The sequence below is a fragment of the Mastigoproctus giganteus genome, chromosome 2 (genome assembly GCF_048544385.1).
Source record: "Mastigoproctus giganteus isolate SK-2022 chromosome 2, ASM4854438v1, whole genome shotgun sequence".
Classification (NCBI taxonomy): domain Eukaryota; kingdom Metazoa; phylum Arthropoda; class Arachnida; order Uropygi; family Thelyphonidae; genus Mastigoproctus; species Mastigoproctus giganteus.
In genome coordinates, this window is record NC_143576.1 from 266599925 (window position 1) to 266624370 (window position 24446).

Genomic DNA, 24446 nt, shown 5'->3' on the forward strand with positions numbered 1-24446 from the left:
AAAGTATCCTTTCTACCCATTTATAAATCTTTATCTTAAAAACCTACACTTAATTTCATTACAGTTCTGTGGGCATGGTTACAATTACATTTACTTTCTCTTATAGATTAGGTATTTCTCCTAGAGTCCTTCCTTTATAAACTTAAGTTTTGTTTCTTATTGAACTATCACTTACTCAGTTTCCAAGTAATTATCCTATTCAGGGCTGCCATAACCATCAGCGTAACGGCGTAGACTAGGAGGCGGGCGGTTGTTCATCCTTGGGCACACTTCTTCCTTCGCTATAAATTTTATCGGCTTCTCACACTGCTGTAGTATACATTGGCTATGCAGAATATTCTTTCTTCCACATGGACACATTTCTTTTCCCAACTTTAGGCTTACGAAATTTCTCACAAAGAAAATTTCCTTCCCATTCCTAAACCATCTCCCCCAAACTCAGCAACGACTCTGCCCCACGACTGTCTTCCTCTACGCACTTCCAAAGACTACCTTACACGACTGTCTTCCTCTACGCACTTCCAAAGACTACCTCAAAAAAACTTATCCTTCTCCTCACTCTGAATTTCAAAATTTCCTGCACTTTTTCGTTCAGACCAATCGCTAACCATTACATCCCTTCCCCTGTGATTCCCATTCGTCTCCTATACTCTTCGTGGGCGTGTCTTCCATCATTTTTAGAGAGGGCTACTTGTTTCCAGCAATTCCTAGAATATTTTAGAAAGGCAACTGGAAATTCCTGTAATTTTGGAGTTTCTAGATCGGCTTTGTGTTTGCCCAGCTACGCCCTGTATTCGCCTTGATACACCTGTCGTTAATTGCCCCCGTGAAATTTTAAAGTGTGCACTTAAACATCATGAATACCTCCATTACTGAGCTCCATCTCTATCTTATTTATTTTTGTTTCAGCTCATTGTTCTTTAGGGCAAAATGTTAACTCCGATCTGAGCTCATTAACTACGGTCTGCTCCATTGGTGTTTCCTATTGTATCGCGTGTTCGAAACGCTTCCCCCCCCCCCCGTTGCTACGTTAATCTTCCTCTAGCTTAAGGTAATAGTCCAAACGAGCACAATTAAACCTTGACTTATCTGAATTATCCTACACACTTTCAGTTATTAGTTTTTGACCATATATATTTCAAATGGTTGTCTGTGTTAATATTCCTTAATAATTTTTTCAATATCAATAACCCTCTTTTTTTTTTAACAGTTGTAAGGACAGGTCCTTACACAAGTATACATGCACCTGTTACCCTAACGTAACCCATGTATTTGTTTGTTCTGCTATGACTCCCAGCAGTCCTGGAAATCTCCATCACTTTGCTTTCCATACTGCAGCTCATTCTAATAGAAGCAGTGCAAGAATCACTTTTGCCTCTGCCTGCGTCAGAGCCGATCTTTGTCATATTTGGGCTGAAAAACCTGGATTTTTAATATTAAAATTTGTCTAGCTGTTACCAACTAAAGCTGATAAAACTAGATTTTAGAATTCAGAGTTCATGATTTCTGAATTTTGCCTAGTGAAATACTTTTTTTTTTCCAATGGCATTTTCTCAAATATCATTGGTATACTTCTAACACAAACAAATGATTTTATCTGAAGAAAAAAATATATAACAGTTTTAATGTAGGAAAACATGGAACAACTGCACTTGTACAGATACAGCAACTAAAAATACATGCGACTCTTATTTTTCTTTGAATAAAATCAGATTAAATTTTAATTTAGAAATTTTAAAATATAAATTGTAACATCTAGTCAAATTTTAACTTTAAAAAAATGTAAATGTTTGGCAAAAATATGACAAACTAGATCCACATAACAAAAAAGCCTAAAACTGTAAACAACCAAGACAGGCCTGGTGCTTTTTAATTCAACCATCTTGTACATGAGATCTTGGGTATGAGATTATAAGGGCAAGGACACAGAATTTTGAGCCCATGGAACTGATAAGTTTTTGGAAATTTTTACCATCTTTTTGATTACTTAACAAAATTAACTGTGTTTTACAAATAGCTTAAATAGTCTTAGTCATGTTAGTTAGCTTACTTTTGAATTTAGCTTCTAATTTTTTAAGTTACAACTTACAATTCATACCTCTATCGGATCAGAGTTTTTGTGTGAATATCATAACATGTAATGAGTAGTGCAGAGGTACAGTAAGGTTTTAACTCTGATAATTAAGTAGTTCAAAGGTTCTAGTCACTTGTTGGGTATATATTTCTATTTTTAGCTAAGGAATTTTTACATTTTAGCAAGGATATAACTATTTTAACATTGCAATCATTATAGTATAGCGAAACATATATACTGAACTTGATGGAATAAAGTATAATGTAAAACTAGATAGTGTATTATATAACACTGCATTTAGGAATCTATTGGCTTAGTGTAGTATTGTCGATTAATCAATTAAATATATTAATGTTATTAACTTTCATTGTTAATCAATTAAATATATTAATGTTATTAACTTTCACTGTTAATCAATTAAATATATTAATGTTATTAACTTACATTGTTAATCAGTTAAATTGTATTTAACTGATTGATTGTATTTAAATGGAAATCATGCCACAGACTAGAGCAGCAAAGCAAGGGCACAAAGCAGCAGGAATGTCATGGTTCAGCGGAGAACAGAAAGGGGCAATGCATGCAGCAGCCTAAAAAAATGTGCAACTTGCAAAACATCAGGGACAAAACATGATCCAGTGAAGGAGGCTGTTGTTGTGTGTGATAGGTGCAGACTGTGAAAAAAATAAGCCACCAACTTGGAGTTCTGATGAGCATTTATGAGAGTTTGAAAAGTATGGTAGGGGACCCTCGAAGAAATTAAAATAGCGGGCCAACTCTCAATTGCCTAAACAACTCAATACCAGAGCTCATTCTAGTGCATCAGACAACACAGCAGCAATCTTCAAGGCAGAATGCACTGGTCCCATAGGAATTACTTATTATCAGTGACTCTATTCTAAGGAAAGACAAAATCCGTTGTGCAAGAAGGATAAGGGGAATAGAACCAGGGTATGTCTGCCAGGACCATACATACCCTGGTCCTATTCCCCCATTCTTCTTGTAGATGACATTGTATGGCAGATATCGCCTTTTAAGGATAGAAAAGGCAATATCGCCTTTTAAGGACAATAAAGGTGATACTGTTATACATGTTGGCATCAATGATATTAAGAGTAGCAGATCTGAGGACTTACTTAACAAGTACAAGGCAATGTTGCCAAAAAGTCATGAGGACTAAATTTGAAATTGTCTGCAATTCTGCCCACAGTGATAGGAGGGAGCATATGTTTGGGGCCCTGTCAATCAATTTGGTCCTGGAGACAATGTGTAAAGCTCATGGGGTAGAATTTTTATCAACATGGTCTGTGCTGGTTAACAGGAGAGATTGTTTTTACAGGGATACACTTGTATAGAAGAAGTGCAAGATTATTTTCTGATGGTATCGAGACAGTGATAGGTGGGTAAGAAAACTGGTAACTTTCAGGAGTGTCATACAGACTAATAATTTTAACTAGAGCCACAGGCAGAGTGAAAGTGATTCTTGTATTGCAACTACTCGTACATGCAACACAGCCTGGAAAGCTAGGTGTCTGCTGTGAATCGTCATGGAACAAATGAATACATGGGCTGTGTTAACAGCCTATGTATTCATTTGTTCCTAACCTAAAGTAACTAACAGTAAGAACACACGTATGTAATACTTGCATGTACACTAATGCTAGGAGCATTGTAAATAAATTTTATGAATTTATGGTGCTGATTAAGTCATCAAAGAGAGACATTGTAAGAATAGCAGAGACATAGCATCACTCACATAATTCAAATTCATAGTGTCACTCACATATTCAAATTCATAATGTCACTCACATATTCAAATTCAGCATCACATAAGTGATGCTGAATTTGAATATGGGGAGTACAATGTATGCAGAAAGGACAGACAGGACAAGAGAGGCAGAGGGTTATGCTCTTAGTTAAGAAGAATATTAAAATTAAGGTAGTGCATCCAGTTGACTTGGGGAACGAGTGAAATTATGAATTAATTTGGTGTGATATAAGCACTGCGATAACAAAAGAGAGAGCACTAGCATGTTGTAGGCCTAATAATTGTGATGAAGATACCAAACAGCTATACATAGAAACAGAGTGGGCCAGCAAATCAGAATGCCTCATAATTGCCAATTTTATCTTTCCAGATGTTCACTGGAATTTGTGCATTAGTCACTCACACAGGAGCAAGACTTCTGTGGATTTTTGGATGACTGTTTTCTTTGCTGCATATTACAGAAGCAACAAGAGGAAGCAATACTTTTCATCTGGTTATCAGCATGATTTGTCATGCATTAAAAATTTCAGAAAAAAGACCAATGGGTGGCAGCGATTACAGTGTACAAATGTGGATTTTAATTAAAGACATAACTACTGTGAATGGTAAAGGGAGGGAAAGGGTGACTACAGTGGTCTCGGACAGATTGTAAATTGTGTGCAGTGGGACTAACTAACGATGTTATCAAGAGCAAATTCTAAAAGGGGAGTCATCAAAGAAATTAATTCAAATTGAGGCAAGACAATTGAAGTGTAGAATAGATGTGCGGAAATTTACCTTTAGCCAGCAGGTGGTTGCTAGTTGGAACACACTTCCATCTATTGAAGTGGAGGGCGACAACTTAAATAAGTTCAAGGCAGAACTAGACAAGCATTTGGAGTGAAGGAAATGGGAAAGTTTTTTTGGTTTGGCTGATGCTATATAAGCTTGCTTTCTTGCATCACATGCCTTTAATAATGCTAATGCTAATCAAAGCTAATAAGCTTTTCATACCAACGAAGAAACACTGTTCAAGACTTAGACCTAAATGAATGTCAGATGACCTACTGAGACAAGTGGCACAGAAGAAAAGTGCATGAGATGTATATAAATTATCAGGTGATACTGAAGCCTATCATAGATATAAATTAGTCTGTAACCAAGTCACAAAGGAGGTTAGGCAAGCTAAGGCAGATGAGAAGTCTCTGGCAAAGAATGCAAAGAACAACAGCAAAAGTTTCTATGCTTATATTAACAGTAGAAGGAAGGGGTTGAATCATATTGGGCAACTTGATATCAATCAGTTAACTGTTGATGACCCTGCTCAGGTTGTTGACAAATTGAAGGTATTTTGCATCTACATTCACACATGAGAAATTCTTTTGGGAAGAGGATGCCAGAAATTTATCAAATGCTAATGAGGAGCTAAATGATTTTGTGATAACTGAAAGTGGAGGAGAAATTGAGGTACCCGAGGCAGGTAAAAATATCCAATTATATTAAGAGAGGTACCAAAGGAGGTAAGCAAACCCTCAGCCATAATTATGAGAGCATTGCTGGATTCAGGGGAGGTTCCTATGGACTGGATATGTGTAAATACATCCCCAATTCATAAAGGAGGATCAAAAGGCGACATGAGTAATTGCAGACCAGTCAGCTTATCGTCTGTTCCAGGGAATCACTAGTTAAAGAAGTAATGCAGGAATATGTGGACATGAAATTATACTGCAATCAGCATGGATCTGTCAAGGGGCAGTGATGTCTAACCAATCTGATAGATTATTATGATACAATGACCAAGGAACTGGATGCAAAAAATAATTTTTACATCATAAACTTGGATTTCAGAAAGGCTTTTGATACTGTTGCACATAACACTGCTGTACAAACTGGAGCAATGTGGCATTAAGGGCAAGTTACTGCTATGGATAAAGGGGTGGTTAAGTGAAATGAGAAAGTGGTTTTAAAAGCGCTGCTCTTTGGGGACAAATTTTATTAGTGAAGTTCTCCAGGGTTAAGTGCTGGGTCCTGTGTTGTTTTTAATATTTATCAATAATACTGATGAAGGTATATCAGGCTTTATAGAAAGGCTTCCATTCTATAAATTGTACCACTCAAGACGAGAAACCTGCAAGGAGATCTGTTTAAAGCCTTAAATGGACTGAGTAGGCTGAATGTTAATGGTATTCTTCCAGATGCTGAGACTACACGACGGGACATAAATTCAAGTGGAGGAAGGATGTGAGCAGGATATATGTATGGAAGTTTGCATTCAGCCTTCTTGCATCATTGCTTTCTTGCATTATTTGCCATTACTACTACTACTATTACTGCTTTTAATATTTGAATCTCTTTACAGTTACACTATTGAGAGATGATATTCAGTAATTAATGATTACTGACCTGCTTCAGCTACTGCAGCAGCCACTTCATTCTAGGTTATAAACAAACAAACAAAAAAAAAAAAAAAAAAAATGGAACACTTTGAAAAATTAAGCATAATAATCAAAAACTTCTACCAAACTAATTTTCATTATCTCTATCACTAACCATAATATACTTTCAAAAAACAACAACAAATGTTAGGCCCATTTTAAATAGAGCTTCTTTGTACATTCAAACTAAAATACCTTTCTACCCTCTCTACTAAACAGGTAAAAAGGGCATATCAAATCCTACATTTTAAATTTACCAAAATTTCAGAGATCATATAATAAAATGCAAATTGAAGGTAGAATCACATAAGAATTTGATTATTTTGTGATACTACCTGTGATATTTTGAATAAAATAACATAAAATATATATTTTTTATATTACTTTATTAAAAAAATAAAATAACGTGTGTGTGTGTGTGTGTGTACACGAACAACCTACAATATATTTGAGATATATCATATGTAATGTGTGGATAAATAGAAAAATACGAAGATCTCTTAAGCATTCAGCAATACTGTTATATATAAGTATACAAATCATACCTGCACCTAATTCAACAAAAGAGTATACTCATCTAATAGATTAGATGCATATTTTAATCCGTAACTGGTATTTTTGGGACAAATTTGACACAAAAATTCTAATAACAGATTAAATAACATTCCATTCCATGTAAAAAAAATTATAGGAAAAAACAGAGTTTATTAAAAACAGCTTGAAAGAAAATTTTAGAGAACATATTCCAAATAATACAACCACTTAAAGGCCAATTTTGACAATTGGCCAGGGAATCACTAGTTTCAAAATCCTTGTGGATATCATTTACAAGTCTAGAGGAAGGTAAGAATAAGGTGATTGTAAGCAATGATTATATTAAATGGCACACTATTTTTTTAATTAATTAAAGCAAATTGTGTGGACTGAGTGGGAAGCAGTTTTTTTTTTATTTTTTATGAAAACTAAAAACATGACAGGTATTAGACCACATAGTACTTATTACATGCTTGGATTGGAGATTCAGAAGACGAAAGAAGATATTTGTTGACATTAGGCTTGAACTACTGTAGACTGTAATTTTCAGGAAATACATATGAAGAAAGGTTGTTCCAGAAAACGAAGTTGAATGAATAAACGAGAACGATGAGAAGTTGGTTCTATGAGTTTGGAGTTGGACAGTAAATGTACGTTGGCTGGTGATGGCACGTGTTTGGACTGTTTTGAAAGAGAGAGCGGGGAATTATAGAATCCAATTCAGAAGAACAGCGCCCATGGAATTATCTGTAGAAAAGGCATGCAGCAGAAACAGTAAGTCTATGAGACAACGAATGGACAGACTCTGTTAAAGATGAGTCATTAATTAACCTAACTGCCTTCATCTGAATGGAATCTAGAAGCCTGAGAGAGAGAGAGGTTTTTGGGGGAGCCGCCCCAGATGTGGGAACAATATTCCATGGTATGGCAGATTTGCGATTTGTATGGAGTGAACAGCTGTTCAGAAGAAAAGTAACACCAAGAGCGAAAGAGAAAATCAAGTTTTTTAGATGCAGGGAAAGCAATATTTCAAGAAAGATTAGAAGTCAGGGAAATCCCCAAAAGAGATACATCATCTTGCGTAAAAACAGGAGTGTCAACAAAGAGAAACATAGGAGCAGAAGAATCCTTTTTAGCATTAGTTGAGACATATGATGCAAGAAAGCAAGCTTATGCAGCAGCATCAGCCAAAAAAAACCACTCCCACTTCACCCCTCCATTTGTTCCAAATACCTGTCCAGATGAGCCTTAAATTTCTTTAGGCTATCAACTTCCACAACAAGGGATGGAAGTCTGTTACACAAACCAACTACCCGCTTGCTAAAGACAAACTTCTACAAATCTATCCTACAACTGTCTTTCCTCAATTTGAATTTATGCCCTCTCAGGTAATTATACTAAGAAAGAGGAAGAATCCGATAAGCATTGAGCATGCTCAAACCATTCAAGGCTTTGTACACCTCAATCAGTTCACCTCACAGGTGCCTAGTCTCCAGACACTGTAATCTGCAAAACTTAAGCTTTTCTTCATAAGAGCCACCCATTGTTCTATTCACTAATCTTGTTGCCCTTCACTGTACTCGTTCCAATAGCTCTACATCCTTTTTAAAATGAGGCCTCCAGACCTGTATACAGTACTCAAAGTGTGGCCTGCCCATTGCCTTATACAAGGGGATAATCAGCTCCTTATCCCTGCTAGAAAAATTCCTGTATTTCATTGACAAGACACCACGAACTACTCTTGCATACCATCTACACTGCTCAGAAAACTTCATATCTGCCTGCACAATTACCCCCAGGTCCTTTTCATTCACTACCACTGTCAGTGTAGTACCACAGAGTTTAAACGTTACTCTGGGGGTACTGCTTCCCATATGTAGTACTTTACATTTGTCAATGTTAAACTTAATTTGCCACCTCTCAGCCCATCTGCTCAACTTTTCTAGATACTGTTGCAGCAGCGTACTGTCATTATTGTCCATTACATCCCTGCCAACCATAGTATCATCTGAAAACTTGGACATTAAGCTTGATATGCCATCATCAATATCATTTATAAATCCAGAAAACAATGGCCCCAACACCAAACCTTGAGGGATTCCACTAATAACATTAGTCCACAAAGAGCAGTGTCCATTGATTATCACTCTCTGTCTTCTCCCACTCAACCATCCCATTATCCATAGCAGAAATTTGCCTCCAATGCCACACTGCTCCAGTTTCTGCAGCAGTCTTTCATGTGCAACAGTATCAAAAGCCTTTCTAAGATCCAAATATATCCAAATAAATCCTTAATAAAACCATGCTATGTCCAAGCTATAACTGAAGTCTTGTCTAGATGATCCTGTAGTGTTTTTTTAACCAGTGCCTCCATTGATTTACCTGGAACAGAAGTTAAACTAACAGGTGTATAATTACTTGTGTTACCCTTTGATCCTCCTTTGTGAATTTGGGTCACATTTGCAAATTTCCAGTCCATGGATATGTACTCCCCTGAGTCCAAGAAAGCTCCAATAATTATGGCTAAGGGTTTGCTTACTTCCTTTGCTGCCTCCTTTAATATAACTGGATAGATCCCATATACCACAGCTGCCTTTCTTATGTTTATCGTCAACAATTTCTCCACCACTTTCCTCTCAGTTATTACAAAATCATCTAGCTCACTGCCAGTGTTTAATTCACCTCTGGTATTTCCCTCCCTGAATAACTCCTCGTGTGTGAATGTAGATGCAAAATACTCATTTAGTTTGTTAGCCACCTGAGCAGGATCAGCAACAGTTGAACCATCAATATCCAGTTGACCACTCTGATTCATCCCTTTCCTTCTCGAGTTTTCACAGGTAAAGAAATCTTTGCTATTTTTCTTTGCATCCTTTGACAAAGATTTCTCATAATCTGCCTTTGCCTGCCTAATCTCTTTTGTGACTTAGTTACAGACCAGCTTATATCTATCATAAGCGTCCATGTCACCCATTAATTTATATGGGTCCAATGCATTTTTCTCCTCTGCCACATGTCTCATTAGTTCATCTGACATCCATTTAGGCCTAAACCTTGAACAATATTTCTTAGTTGGTATTTAAAGCCTAGTAGCTTCCAAGACGAATTCTTTTAATGCTACCCATTTTGAATTTGCTGTTGGTAACATCATCGGTTGGTCCCACTGTATAGAATTTAAATACTGTCTCAGACCACCATAGTCACTTTTGCGAAAGCAAAAACCCTTCCCTTTACCCCTGATGGTAGTTACCTCTTTGAGTAAATCCCACTTCAGCACACTGATCACTGCTACGTAGTGGTTCCCTTTATCTGCAGATTCTTAATGCATGAAGAATCACTACTGATAATCAGATCAAGAGTTTTACTCCCTCTAGTTGCCTCCTGAACAAAGTCAGTCAAATTCAGGCTTTACGCAGAGGAGTCAGTTCAAAAAGCTGGAGACAGTCTCTCGAGCAAGACAATGGAGCAAATGGCACTGTCCCCATATGGCTACCATAAGAGAAGGGCAAGACCATTCAACCCCACCAACTGGAAGTGCTTCATACACAACTGAGCTAGTTATCACCCAGGAAAGAAGAAGATTTTAATGCTCCACTTCACGCAACGCATGAAGTGGAGCATTAAAATGAATATGTACATCATGCGAGCATACAATGAAGTAACCAGGCTAGAGACATATATGACAATGTACAGGTTGCGACTACATACCAAGTGGTTGGAACGATTCCTAGATATTCAGGTCACCAAACTGCGATTAGCGGACCAAAAAACCTAATAGCTCCTGCAATCTTGGAAAACATCATGCAGAATGTGAGCGATCAACTACAAAGAATATGGTCAATATGGAACCAAAGGAGGAACAGCAAGAAGAAATACAATCCATAGTAGCTGAAGTGGAAAGAGACCAAGTAATGACATCCAGAATAAATTAAACACGAGTGGAAGAATGCCCTAACAGAATTCGAAGGAATGAACCCCCCAAGAACCCATGTGATACCTAAGCAGAGGCCAAATAAAATCTTATGGAGAGTAACAGACCACCTCAATCAACAAATAATACCACATTACCTTGACAACAATGGTGCAAAGCTGGAGGCTATCCACACAGCCATATACTGTGCTGCCATAGCAGATTGGGATTAATGAAAAAGAAACAAGAGACCAGCAGCAAAAGAACTGGAAACAGAAGGAACCGCCAGCCTGGGAAAGAAGACTTCAGCAGAAGATAGAAAAATTAAGAGTCAAGATAGGACAGTTGACCCAGTACCAACAGGGCAATAGAAGTAAGAAATTGACCGGAAAAGTAAAGAGCATCCTCAAGAAAGACAGCATCCACAGCAAACATGAGACAAAAAATCAGAGAATAGGAGAATATTTGGACACACTGAAGCAGAACCTCCTCGCACTCAGCAAGAGACTACACCGATACAAAGAGAGCTCCCAGAGGAAAATAAACATCCGAATCTTCGATGAGGATCAAAGAGCTTTCTACAGGAAACTGGGAGAAGATAAGAAAGCAGGAAACGGACCACCCAAGAAGAAGACGATCGAAGAGTTCTGAGGAAATATCTGGAGCAGTGAAGTAAGACATAAGCGCCAAGCTCAATGGATAGGAGTAGAATGAAAGAAAACTAAGGACGTACAAGAGATAAGAGTGGGAGATTCGAGAAAAAGAAGTACAACAGTGAATCAGGAACACCCACAACTGGCGAACCCCAGGCATTGAACACATTGGGTTGACCACGCTGAATTCTGATGGGATCCTTCCACTTGTTCAGATTACGAACCTAAGGGGGCACAAATTCAAATTAAGAAAAGACAGATGTAGAATAGATGTGCGGAAATTTGTCTTTAGCCAGCGGGTGGTTAATTGCTGGAACAAACTTCTATCTGTCGTTGTGGAAGTTGACAGGTTAAATAAATTTAAGGAGGAACTAGACAGGCATTTGGAGGGGATGGTGTGATTTTTTTTTTTTTTTTTTGGCTGATGCTGCATAAGCTCATACACTTGCTTTCTTGCATCACATGCCACTACTACTACTACTACATCCAAAACTACTGGTACAAGAAGCTCACTTGCACCCACAATCACATAGCAGAGTAGTTCACTCGAATGATAAGGAACCAAGCGACAATCCTAAAGTTTCTTGGTTCCTTGGATGAAGCCTAAAGACAAAGATACGAGAAACCCGGTGAAATACAAGCCAATCACCTACTTCCCAATGATGTACAAGATCCAGACCAGCTGCATAGCCAAGAAGATATCAGACCACTTAGAGAATCAGAACATAATGGCAATACAGCAGAAAGGATGCAAGCGGAGGAGCAAAGGATGCAAGGAGCAATTAACCATAGATGCTGCAGTTAGGGAGCAAGCCTAAAAGAAGCACAGCAACCTATACACGGCCTTCATCGATTACCGCAAGACCTTCAACTCCGTACCTCATGGTTGGCTAATTTAGACCCTGAAGATCTACAAGGTCAATCCGATAGTGACAAACTTCCTAGGGGCAACAATGGCGAAATGGAGTACCACCATTAAGGTTGAGAACATCACAACCAGACCAATCCCCATCAGAAGAGGAATCTTTCGGGAAGATGCTCTGAGCCCACTATGGTTCTGTCTAGCACTCAACCCGCTATCCACTATGCTCAATGGCAGCAAGTATGGATATAATCTCAAAGAAGGAAGAAAGGACCTGCACACCCTCACCCACTTGATGTACATGGATGACATCAAGCTCTAAGCGACAACCAAGAATCAACTCCAGCAATTACATCGGATCACCGAAGAATTCAGCAAGGATATCAGGATGGAATTTAGTCTAGACAGATGCAAGACCCACGCAGTAGACCAAGGAAAGTTAGTCGCCAAAACTACCAGCTGCTGACTAGTAAGGAGAACAAAGCTATGACAGAAGGAGAGGGAGAGACCTAAAAATACCTGGGTACGATGAAGGCTCAGCAGTTAGAACACAAGGAAATCAAGAAGTTCCTTACCAAAAAATATTATGAGAGACTCAGAAGCCTGCTGAAAGCAAAATTGAATGAAGGGAACATAGTTAAAGCCATAAACACCTATGCAGCTCTATTACTAATGTACTCCTTTGGGTTCATAGATTGGTCTAACACCGAGTTAAAAGATATCATGTGAAAGACAAGGTCAATAATAACCAAGAGCTGTCAACATCACCTGAAGTCAGCAGTGAAGAAACTAACAATAGCTTGAAAAGTGGGAGGAAAGGGCCTGATAGAGCAACAGAACACAGCGATACTTAACCTGAAGGATTACTTCGAGAACCACACAGCACCACTCCACCAGTTGTTGTTGTTATTTGGTTTTTAGGAGCATTAGCCTCTAAGGCAATATTGTTCCGGGGATATGTGGTGGTCATTCCCTGACGTTTCCGCATCCTCCATTTTTGGTGGATCACAGGATCGAACGCTGGTCTAATCAAGAAGCATGTGCTACGCACTTCTGCTCCTGCCCACCTGGCTACGGAGGCGCTCCACCCCACCAGGCCATAAGGAAGAAAGATAAGTGGTATACTCCACTTAACCTAAGCGAGAAGTCCCCTCCCACCCAGACAGCAAAAGAAATGCAACTCGAAAGATGGACAAAGAAGGCACTCCATGGCAGACACTACAATGACCTCCATCAACATCACATCGATAATATTGCTTCCAATGCATGGCTCACAAGCGGGACACTCTTCCTCGAGACTAAAGGATTCGTGCTGGCCATCCAAGGTAATCAACACCAGAAACTATAGAAAATACATTGCAGAGGAGCCCTGAATGTCAGATGACACATGTCGATGATGCCATCTGGCCTCAGAAATGAACCAACACATCATAGGGGAGGATGCAAGGTGATACCCAGACTTAGTACACTCGTAGACACGACTGCGTAGCCAGGATAATACATCAGAAGTTAGCTAGCTAGGAAATACCAGTTGACCAAAGAAAGTGTAACATACTACAAGTACGATCCCCAAACAGTACTAGAGACCCCAACCCACAAGCTGTACTGGGACTGCACCATAATAATGAATAAGACCATTCAGCACAACAGACCGGACCTATCCCTTGTAGTAGTAGTAGTAGTAGTAGTAGGAGCTTATGCAGCATCAGCCAAAAAAAAAAAAAATCACACCATTCCCTCCAAATGCCTGTCCAGTTCCTCCTTTTAAATTTATTTAACCTATCAACTTCCACAACGACAGATGGAAGTTTGTTCCAGCAATTAACCACCCGCTGGCTAAAGGCGAATTTCCGCACATCTATTCTACATCTGTCCTTTCTTAATTTGAACTTATGTCCCCGTAGGTTCGTAATCTGAACAAGTGGAAGGATCCCATCAGAATTCAGCGTGCTCAACCCATTCAAGGCCTTATACACCTCAATCAGATCACCGTGCAGGTGCCTAGTCTCCAGCCACTGCAATTTGCAGAACTTAAGCCTCTCTTGGTAAGAGAATCCCTTCATTCCCCTCACCAATCGTGTTGCTCTTCTCTGTACACGCTCAAGCAAATCTACATCCTTCCTAAAATGAGGCCTCCAGACCTGTACGCAGTACTCAAGGCGTGGCCTGACCATTCCTGACCAAAAATTCCTATATATAATTGACAAAACCCCATGACCTGCCCTGGCAGCCTGTCTGCATTGCTCAGAGAACTTCATATCTGACTGCACAATTACTCCCAGGTCTTTTTCATTTTCTACTACCTTAAGTGTAGTACCACACAGTTGGTACGTTTCTCTGGGGTTACTTCTACCCATATGCAGTACTTTGCATTTGTCAAGGTCAAACTTCAGTTGCCACTTCTTAGCCCATCTGCCCAAATTATCTAGATCCTGTTGCAGTAGCGCACTGCCATTACTGTCATTTACAACCCTGCCAACTTTGTATCATCTGCAAACTTCGACATTAAGCCTGATATACCTTCATCAATATCATTGATAAATACATAAAACAACAGTGGACCCAACACCGAACCCTGTGGGACTCCACTAATAACATTAGTCCACGAAGAGCAGCACCCATTGTGGACAAGATGGAAAAGGCTACCTACCTGATTGACATAGCAGTGCCCAACACTAGCAATATCTAGAAAACCCATAAGGAAAAAATTAGGAAGTACACGAACCTGAGGCATAAGGTCAAGGAGATGTGGCATATGCAAGAAGTAATGATCATCTTGATCATCGTGTCAACCACCGGTATGGTGCCAAAGACCGTACATAGCAGTCTAGGAGCAATAGGTCTCAAAAAATACCTACAAGGAGCTCCAGAAAGTTGTAATCCTGAACACCCGTAGGATAGTCAGAGTTCCAAAACCAACAGTAACACCAGACATTACAACCACCCTGAGTACTCTGTAGCAGTACCCGTCACAGAGTGGAATCCCCCAATCAGGGAGAAATAATGTAAGAGCAACAACAATAATAATAATATTAACAACAGATGGATGTTTGTTCCAGCAATCAACTGCCCAATGGCTAAAGGCAAACGTCTGTACATCCAAATTAATACCACTAGAGCTACTTGTAGCTAGAGTGGAAGAAATATCACATTTCATTATCGGAGTTGTGCCTCAACCAATTTATTTTTGACTCTTTTTCTCCACATCTTTAACTCAATTCTCTCTCAGGGTTATTTCCCACTATTAAGGAATAGGTATTATGTGAGACTACTAACAAAAACTCACCAAAATGAAAAACTACTGAGCCATGTCAAACACATCTATTACATCCACTCTGCTTAAGCTATTGGAGAATCTATTACTTCCAATTATCACTATTCTTGCATCATATGCCTTTACAAATGCTAATTCCTTCCAGAGAAATGATCAACAGTTACAAACCTGGCAGTCACCGTCTGACTGCTTTTAATGCCAAAGCAGAAATGGCAGTCAAGTATGCTCACCTCAAAGCAGTAGCAGCAGCCTTTGGTAGTATCAGTATTTCAGCATTAATTGCTCTTCTTAAACACTTGTTCAAAATTAAGGGAGATCCATGAGGGGGCATCCTCCAGCCTTCCTTCTCACTACCATTATTGTCCTCATAACTAATAAGAGAGAGACATCACTGTTTATGCTGATGATCTGAAAATCTTTACTAAGATCACTCCAGATAAACTCGAAACCCCAGCCAACCAAATCAACAAAAAAAAAAAAAAAAACGCCTTATGCTGGACAACTCTCTATCCCAATTTCAATTCAACCCCTGCAAATCACTGCCACCTAGTGGTTCCTTCATCTTCAGATTCTTAATGCATGATGAATCACTATTGATAATCAGATCATGGGTATTACTCCCTCTAGTTGCCTCCCAAACATGCTGATGTAGAAAACAATCATCCAATAAATCCACAAAAGCCTTGCTAGTGTGTGAGTGACCAACCCACAAATTCCAGTCAATATATGGGAAATTCCCTCATTATAAGACTCTCTGATTTACTTCCAAAACTTATGTCACACCAAACTGACTTGACACTGAACTGTCCAGCGATGTCGACTGGCTTCACTTCCTTGGACTTTATGTGTTTCTTAACTAATAGCATAACCCCTCCTCCCTTCCTATACTGTCTATCCTTTCTGTACACATTGTACTCCCCAAATTCAAGTTCTGCATTCCTTATATCTGTGTGATACCACATCTCTCATATCCCAACAATATTTGCATTTGATGTTTTGAGCAATACCTCAAATTCAACAAATTTATTTACCAAACTCCTAGCATTGTTGTATAGGCAAGTATAACATGTACCTGTTCCTATTCTAAGCTACCCTAACACAACCCACATGTTTACTTGTACCACAATGATTCCCAGCAGTCTCTAAAATCCCCTGAATCTTGTTTTCCAGGCTGCTGCTCGTTCCAATAGAAGCAGTGCAAGAATCACTTTCACCTCTGCCAGTGGCTACTGTTAATCTATTAGTCCTTGTATTCTCCCAAGCTAGCAGTTTTCCGACCCACCTAACACTGCAGCAATAGCATCATCAAATATTCATGCACCCTTTCTATTTAAGTGTATCCCATCCCTGTTAAAATATACAGATCAGGCTGAAAAAAATTCTATCCCCTTGAGCCTTGCACAATCTTTCCAGGGCCGAATTGATCGACAAGGCTCTTATCATATACTCCCTCCTATCGTGTCTGGACAGAATTGCACACTTCAAATTCAACCCTAATTCACGGCTTTTCTTCAACAGTGATCTGTACTTGTTCAAGTAATTCCGATGGTCTCCTACTCTCAATATCATTAGTGCCAATGTGTACAACTATATCACCTTTTGTGCCCTTAAAAGGTATCCTCTCTACAACGTCATCAACCTTTGCCCCTGGCAGACATACCCTGTTCCTGTTCAACCTATCCTTTTTATATACCATGTTCTCCATTTCCCTGACAATAGTCACCAACAAATACTAGCTCCTGTGGGACCAGCCCATTCTACCTTGGAGGTTTCTGCTGTGTTGTGTGATGACCAATTGCAAGCTCTGATGTGGGCAGCTGAGAGCTTGATGGGCCCCTCAATTTAGATCCTTGAAGGGCTTCCACCCTATCCTTCAAGCTCTCATATAGGCCCATAGGCAGGCAAAGGCAGATTATGAGAAATCCTTGGCAAAGGATGCAAAGAAAAACAACAAAGAGTTCTTTACCTATGTAAACTCTAGAAGGAAAGGGATGAATCAGATTGCTCCACTGGATATTGATGGTTCAACTGTTGATGATCCTGCTCAGGTGGCTAACAAACTAAATGATTATTTTGCATTTACATTCGCCCATGAGGAATTATTCAGGGAAGAGGATGCCAGAGGTGAGTTAAACTCTGGCAGTGAGCTGGATGATTTTGCAATAACTGAGAGGAAAGTGGAGGAGAAATTATTGAAGATAAACATAAAAAAGGTACCCAGGGTGTACGGGATCTATCCAGTTATATTAATGGAGGCAGCAAAGGAAGTAAGCAAACACTTAGGCATAATTATGAGAGCTTCTTTGGACTCAGGGGAGGTACCCATGGACTGGAAATGTGCAAATGCAACCCAAATTCACAAAGGAGGATCAAAGTGCAACACAAGTAATTATAGACCTGTTAGTTTAACTTCTGTTTCATGAAAGTTAATGGAGGCACTGGCTAAAGAAGCACTGAAGGATCATCTGGACAAGACTCCAGTTATATCTCGGACACAGCATGGTTTTGTTAAGAGAAAGTCTTGCCTGACCAATTTGATTGGATACGATGATGTGGTCACAAAGAAACTTGATGCAGGGAATAACTTTGATATCATATATTTGGATCTTAGAAAGGCTTTTGATACTGTTGCACAGTGAAGACTGCTGCACAAATTGGAGCAGTGTGGCATTGAAGGCAAATTGCTGCTATGGATAAAGGGCTATTTGAGTGGGAGAAGACAGAGCGGTAATCAATGGACACTCCTCATCATGGACTAATGTTATTAGTGGAGTCCCTCAGGGTTCAGTGTTGGGTCCATTATTGTTTTGTATTTATAAATAATATTGATGATGGTATATCAAGCTTAATGTCCAAGTTTGCAGATGATATGAAGGTTGGAAGGGTTGTTAAGAACACTAATGACAGTACACTGCTGCAACAGGATCTAGAAAAGTTGAGTAGATGGGCTGAGAGGTGGCAAATGAAGTTTAACATTGACAAATGTAAAGTACTACATATGGGAAGCAGCAACCCCCAGAGTGACGTATCAAACTCTGTGGTACTACACTGACAGTGGTAGAGAACAAAAAGGACCTGGGGGGTAATTGTGCAGGCAGATATGAAATATTCTGAGCAGTGAGATGGTCTGCAAGAGTAGCTCATAGTGTCTTGTCAATGATATACAGGAATTTTTCTAGCACAGATAAGGAGGTGATTATCCCCTTTTATAAGGCAATGGTCAGGCTATACCGTGAGTATTGTATATAGGTCTGGAGGCCTCATTTTAAGAAGATGTAGAGCTGTTGGAATGAGTACAGAGAAGGGAAACAAGATTAGTGAATGGAACAAAGGGTTGCTCTTACGAAGAAAGGCTTAAATTTTGCAAATTACAGTGTCTGGAGACTAGGCACCTGCGAGGTGATCTGATCGACGTGTATAAAGCCTTGAATGGTTTGGGCATGCTCAATACTGATGGAATTCTTCTTCCTGCTCAGAATAATCATCTGAGAGGGAATAAATTCAAATTGAGGAAGGACAGATGCAGGATAGATGTGCGGAAGTTTGCGTTTAGTCAGTGGGTAGTTGGTTGGTGAACAGACTTCCAACCTTTGTTGTGGAAGTTGATAGCCTAAATAAATTTAAGGCTGAGCTGGACAGGTACTTGGAACGAATGGAGGGGTGAAATCGGAGCGGTTTCTTGCTTTTTTTTTTTGGCTGATGTTGCATAAGCTTACTTTCTTGCATCATATGCCTCTACTAATGCTAAAAATGCTAATGCTAATGGGGGAAATGGAAAGTGATATTTTTTATTATTATTTTTTTTTCTGATGCCATGTAAGCTTGTTTCTTGCTTCTTATGCTACTACTTATGATAATATGATTGTATATATGTATATATTTGAATTATGGCTTTAAAAATTATAATTATTATTAGCTATATGGTGCAAAGAAGCCTGAGACTTATGCTGCACCAGCAAAAAAAAAAAAAAATTCCTGAGCCACCCTGAAAGAGAGAGAGAGAGAGAGAGAGAGAGAGAGAGAGAGAGAGAGAGAGAGAGAGAGAGAGAGAGAGAGAGAGAGAGAGAGAGAGAGAGAGAGAGAGACAAAAGGGAATCTCGAAGAAAGAGAAGAATGATGATATCCATCTCAGGACACTGGTGTGCCATGTCCATACTCACAGATATGAGCCCTTGGAAATGAAATAAAAAAATAAATAAATATAAAGCTATCATTAGAAGCTGAAAAATGCACATCCTCCACATGATGCCCAGTACATAACAGATAATTCATATAAAAATAAAACTCAAATTAATATATATGCCAGCACCATGGCAAAACTGTAGAGCAAAAATCAACATAAAAATTAAATCAACAGGGAGGAGGAAAGTAAAGGTAACAAGACTGGAACTATAGCCGAAAGTCTCTCAAATAATTTAGAAGTTCAATTAAATCTAATTAATAATAAATCCATTTTAAATTTAAAATATAAAGTCAATTATATAATAATTTAGCAGCACACCCCAAATAAGGTACCAGTATGATGGTCAGTCTATTATTTTGCTACTTTGTTTTATTTTAGTTGGTTTATATTAGTAGTTCATTTTACTCCCTTTTTGGTGATTTTTCACGTCTCTCGGAACTGGTGGTACCTTACTTGGGTGGGTGCCGCTAAATTATCATATAATTGGCTTTATATTTTAAATTTAAAATGGATTTGTTATTAATTGGATTTAACTGAACTTCTAAATTATTTGGAGACTTTCGGCTACAGTTTCAGTCTTGTTACCTTTACTTTCTCCCTCCCTGTTGATTTAATTTTTATGGCAATTTTTGCTCTACAGTTTTGCCATGCTGTTGGCATATGTATTAATTTGATTTTTATATGAATAATCTGTTTTATATATATTGGAATTATGTCTGAAGACAATTAGATTTAAACATTAATTTTTTTTTTAAATACCATAAATGAAGGTATTAGGTGCTATGTTAATGTTATTATACAGCGACAATTAGACATTATACATGCATTGGGTTATATATGTACATAACTTATTTATGTATTATTACTTTAATAATTAATTTTGGTACTACTTGGGAGCATTAGGTTTGTAGTGACCCCAACCAACCTACTAGTTATATATAAATCTAGCCCTGGTATGGATAGCCTAATATACTATAGATATATATATATATATATATATATATAGATATAGATATATATATATTTTTTTTTTTTTTGTGTAAACCCCAAACACGAGAGGTGTTAGAACCTATAGTACTTGGTACTGTGCTTGGGTTGGAGGTTGAGAAGTTGAAACAAGATATTTGTTAACATTGGACTTTAACTTCTGTAGACTTTAATTTTCAGGAAATACATATGAAGGAAGGTTGTTCCAGAAAACAGCAGTTGAATGAATAAACGAGGAAGATGAAAAGTTGGTTCTGTGAATCATAGTATACGTAAAAGTATACATCATATACTTTTACGTGTCCATCATAACAGAAACAGAGACCTGGCCTAGTGCAGTGGACCCTACAATTTTCACTGCCGACCCCTTTGATGAAGTTGTTATTTGATTTTTAGGAGCATCAGCAACTAAGGCCATATTGCTCCTGGGATATGCGGTGGTCATTCCCTGGCCTTTCACACATCCTCCGTAATTGGTGGCTCACGGGCTCGAACCCCGGTCTAATCAAGAAGCGTGTGCTACACACTGCTGCTCCTGCCCACCTGGCTTATGGTGGCGCCCTTTGATGAAGTAGTTAAAGTCCTAGGACCCACAGGTTTAGGTACTTACCATTATTATACCTATGTTAATTTTATTTCAGGTAATTTGTTTTTTAGCATACAGGATCTCAATTATTCCATGGTTATTACACCTGATATTTCAACTCCCATACCAAATAATAACTTTTTGTCTATTTTTCATTAAGGTTGGGCGCCTCCGTAGCCAGGTGGGCAGAAGCAGCAGTGTGTAGCACACACTTCTTCATTAGACCAGGGTTCAAGACCGTGACCACCAAATACAGAGGATGTGGAAAGGTCAAGGAATGACCACTACATATCACCGGAGCAATATGGCTTTAGTTGCTAATGTTCCTAAAAACCAAATAACAACAACATTATGGCTGCCGGTTTTTTCTATGTTTACCATAGTATCCTGGATCCATAATATTATATACATATATATTATATATATATATATATTTTAATTTTTCATTCTTGTTTACTAAGACTTTCAATAATTTCATTGCATCTTTATCATTTGTTACACATATATATATATATATATATATATATATATATATATATATATATATATATATATACAATGGATTCCAGTTATTTGGGCCACCTGTTAATTGGGGCAGCCATTTATTTGGGGCAAATCTTAAAAAACAGAACCCAATCGAGAAAATAGCCAGGGTTTACTTTGCTTAATTGGGACAACATGCCGTTTAATCGGGGCAGGAGACCACAGCACTGGAGATTACCCTACAATTGTCTCCGACAGTATCACATGGTTCAGGAGGATTTCTGGAGGTCGCAACCATAAAACAATAAAAACAATTAGCAGTCAACTGTTTATTGATCTTTTCTGTTAGTGCAATCTATCATAAATGGATAGTAAACTCGATCTTATTGAATTTGCAATAATACCGACAGCTGGAATGCTGTGGGTTATTATTATTATTAGCCCTGTGGTACAAGGAAGCCTGAGGCTTATGCTGCACCAGGCAAAAAAAAAAAAAAAATTCCCGAGTTACCCCCCCCCTTGAGAGAGAGGGTGGGGAGAGAAATACAAAGGAATCACCGAGAAAGAGAAGAATGATGATATCCAGCTCAGGACCCTGGGTTTTCCAAGCCCATATTCACCAGATGTGAGCCCCTGGGGTTTATGATGAAATGTGTTTACACTTCAATAAAAGCTTCAATCGTATAAAGAAATTAATTTTCAAAATCTTCTCTTCATTCCTATTTTTAAAGCTTCGTAACTTGTTACTCTGTTCTCACTGGCGCTTATCATGTTACTTGCAATTTTAGCATTAGCATTAGTAGAGACATTTGATGCAAGAAAGCAAGCTTATGCAGCATCAGCCAAAAAAAAAATAATAATAAAATAAAAATAAAAATAAAAAATAAATAAAAAATAAATAAATAAAGAAAAAATAACCACTTCCACTTCACCCCTCTGTTCGTTCGAAATATCTGTCCAGCTGAGCCTTAAACTTATTTAGGCTATCAACTTCCACGACAAGGGATGGAAGTCTATTCCACCAACCAACCACCCGCTGGCTAAAGGCAAATTTCCTAACGTCTATCCTACATCTGTCTTTTCTCAATTTGAATTTATGCCCTCTCAGGTGATTATTCTGAGCAAGAGGAAGAATCCCATCAGCATTGAGCATGCTTAAACCATTCAAGGCTTTATACACCTCTATCAGATCACCTCGCCGGTGCCTAGTCTCCAGATACTGTAATTTGCAAAACTTAAGCCTTCCTTCGTAAGAGCACCCCTTTGTTCCATTCACTAATCTTGTTACCCTTCTCTGTACTCGTTCCGGCATCTCTACATCCTTCTTGAAATGAAGCCTCCAGACCTGTATACAGTACCCTAGGTGTGGCCTGACCATTGCCTTATACAAGGGAATAATCACCTCCTTATGCCTGCTAGAAAAATTCCTATATATCATCGACAATACACCATGAGCTACTCTTGCAGCCTGTCTGCACTGCTCAGAAAACTTCATATCTGTCTACACAACCACCCCCAGGTCCCTTTCATTCTCTACCACTGTCAGTGTAGTACCACAGAGTCGATACGTTGCTCTGGGATTGCTGTTTCCCATATGTAGTACTTTACATTTGTCAATGTTAAACTTCATTTGCCACCTCTCAAGCCCATCTGCCCTACCTTTCCAGATCCTGTTGCAGTAGCATAGTGTCAGTAGTGTCCTTGACAACCCTGCCAACCTTCGTATCGTCTGCAAACTTGGACATTAAGCTTGATATACCATCATCAATATCATTTATAAATACAGAAAACAATAATGGACCCAATACTGAACCCTGAGGGACTCCACTAATAACATTAGTCCACGATGAGCAGTGTCCATTGATTACCACTCTCTGTCTTCTCCCCCTCAACCACCCCTTTATTCATAGCAGCAATTTGGCTCCACTGCCACACTGCTCCAATTTGTGCAACAGTCTTCCATGTGCAACATTATCAAAGCCTTTCTAAGATTCAAGTATATAATATCAATGTTATTCCCTGCATCCAGTTCTTTTGTGACTGCATCATAGTATCCAATCAAATTGGTCAGGCAAGACTTCCCCTTATCATGTTTTGTGTGTACAGTGTTCTTTATTATTGATTGCTTATCATTTTACTGTTTTAAATTTTAACCCCCACCCACAAATGTCAGTGAACAGAAATGTCAACTAGTTATTATGTACATATTACAGTACGTATTAATTAATTTGATTTTCATGTATCATATAATTTTTTTAATTGGTAAGGTAATACAGGGTAAATTTGTGCTTAATATAACTTTACTTTTATAGCCTGTGAATAATATTCCTCCTATTTTCACTAATTAGAATTGCTGTTTAATAGAATTAAAATTCAATTCACAAACATGATCACAATGACCGGCGCTTACTACACATCGTATAGTGATCAGTACTTTACTATGGTGAGTCCATCGTAACATGATTTGATTGTACAGTGAACCAATTGTAAAGTGTGGGTCCATTGTATTTTTAACTATTTACATGAAACTTCGAGTAATTGGGGCAGCTGCTTAATCAGGCCAAAATGCACTAGTCCTGATCCCAAATAACCGGAATCGACTGTATGTATGTATGTATATATATATATATATATATATATATATATATAGATAAATTTTTATTTTCGGTGTATTGGGTAGGAATACTGACCTGTCACATGTAATTACCATGGAAAAAA

At 38.4% G+C, this 24446-nt stretch overlaps 1 protein-coding gene across 2 annotated transcripts in view; it reads right to left on the bottom strand.

The window, feature by feature from the left end:
• Positions 1–24446, bottom strand: part of LOC150090455 (adenosylhomocysteinase-like 1) — a 619708-nt gene that overhangs the window by 189261 nt on the left and 406001 nt on the right. For both annotated transcript variants that reach the window (XM_090369139.1, XM_090369138.1), the window contains exon 6: positions 6225–6255. In XM_090369139.1, the coding sequence (XP_090225265.1) occupies positions 6225–6255 (31 nt within the window). The remainder of the gene's footprint in view (positions 1–6224; positions 6256–24446) is intronic.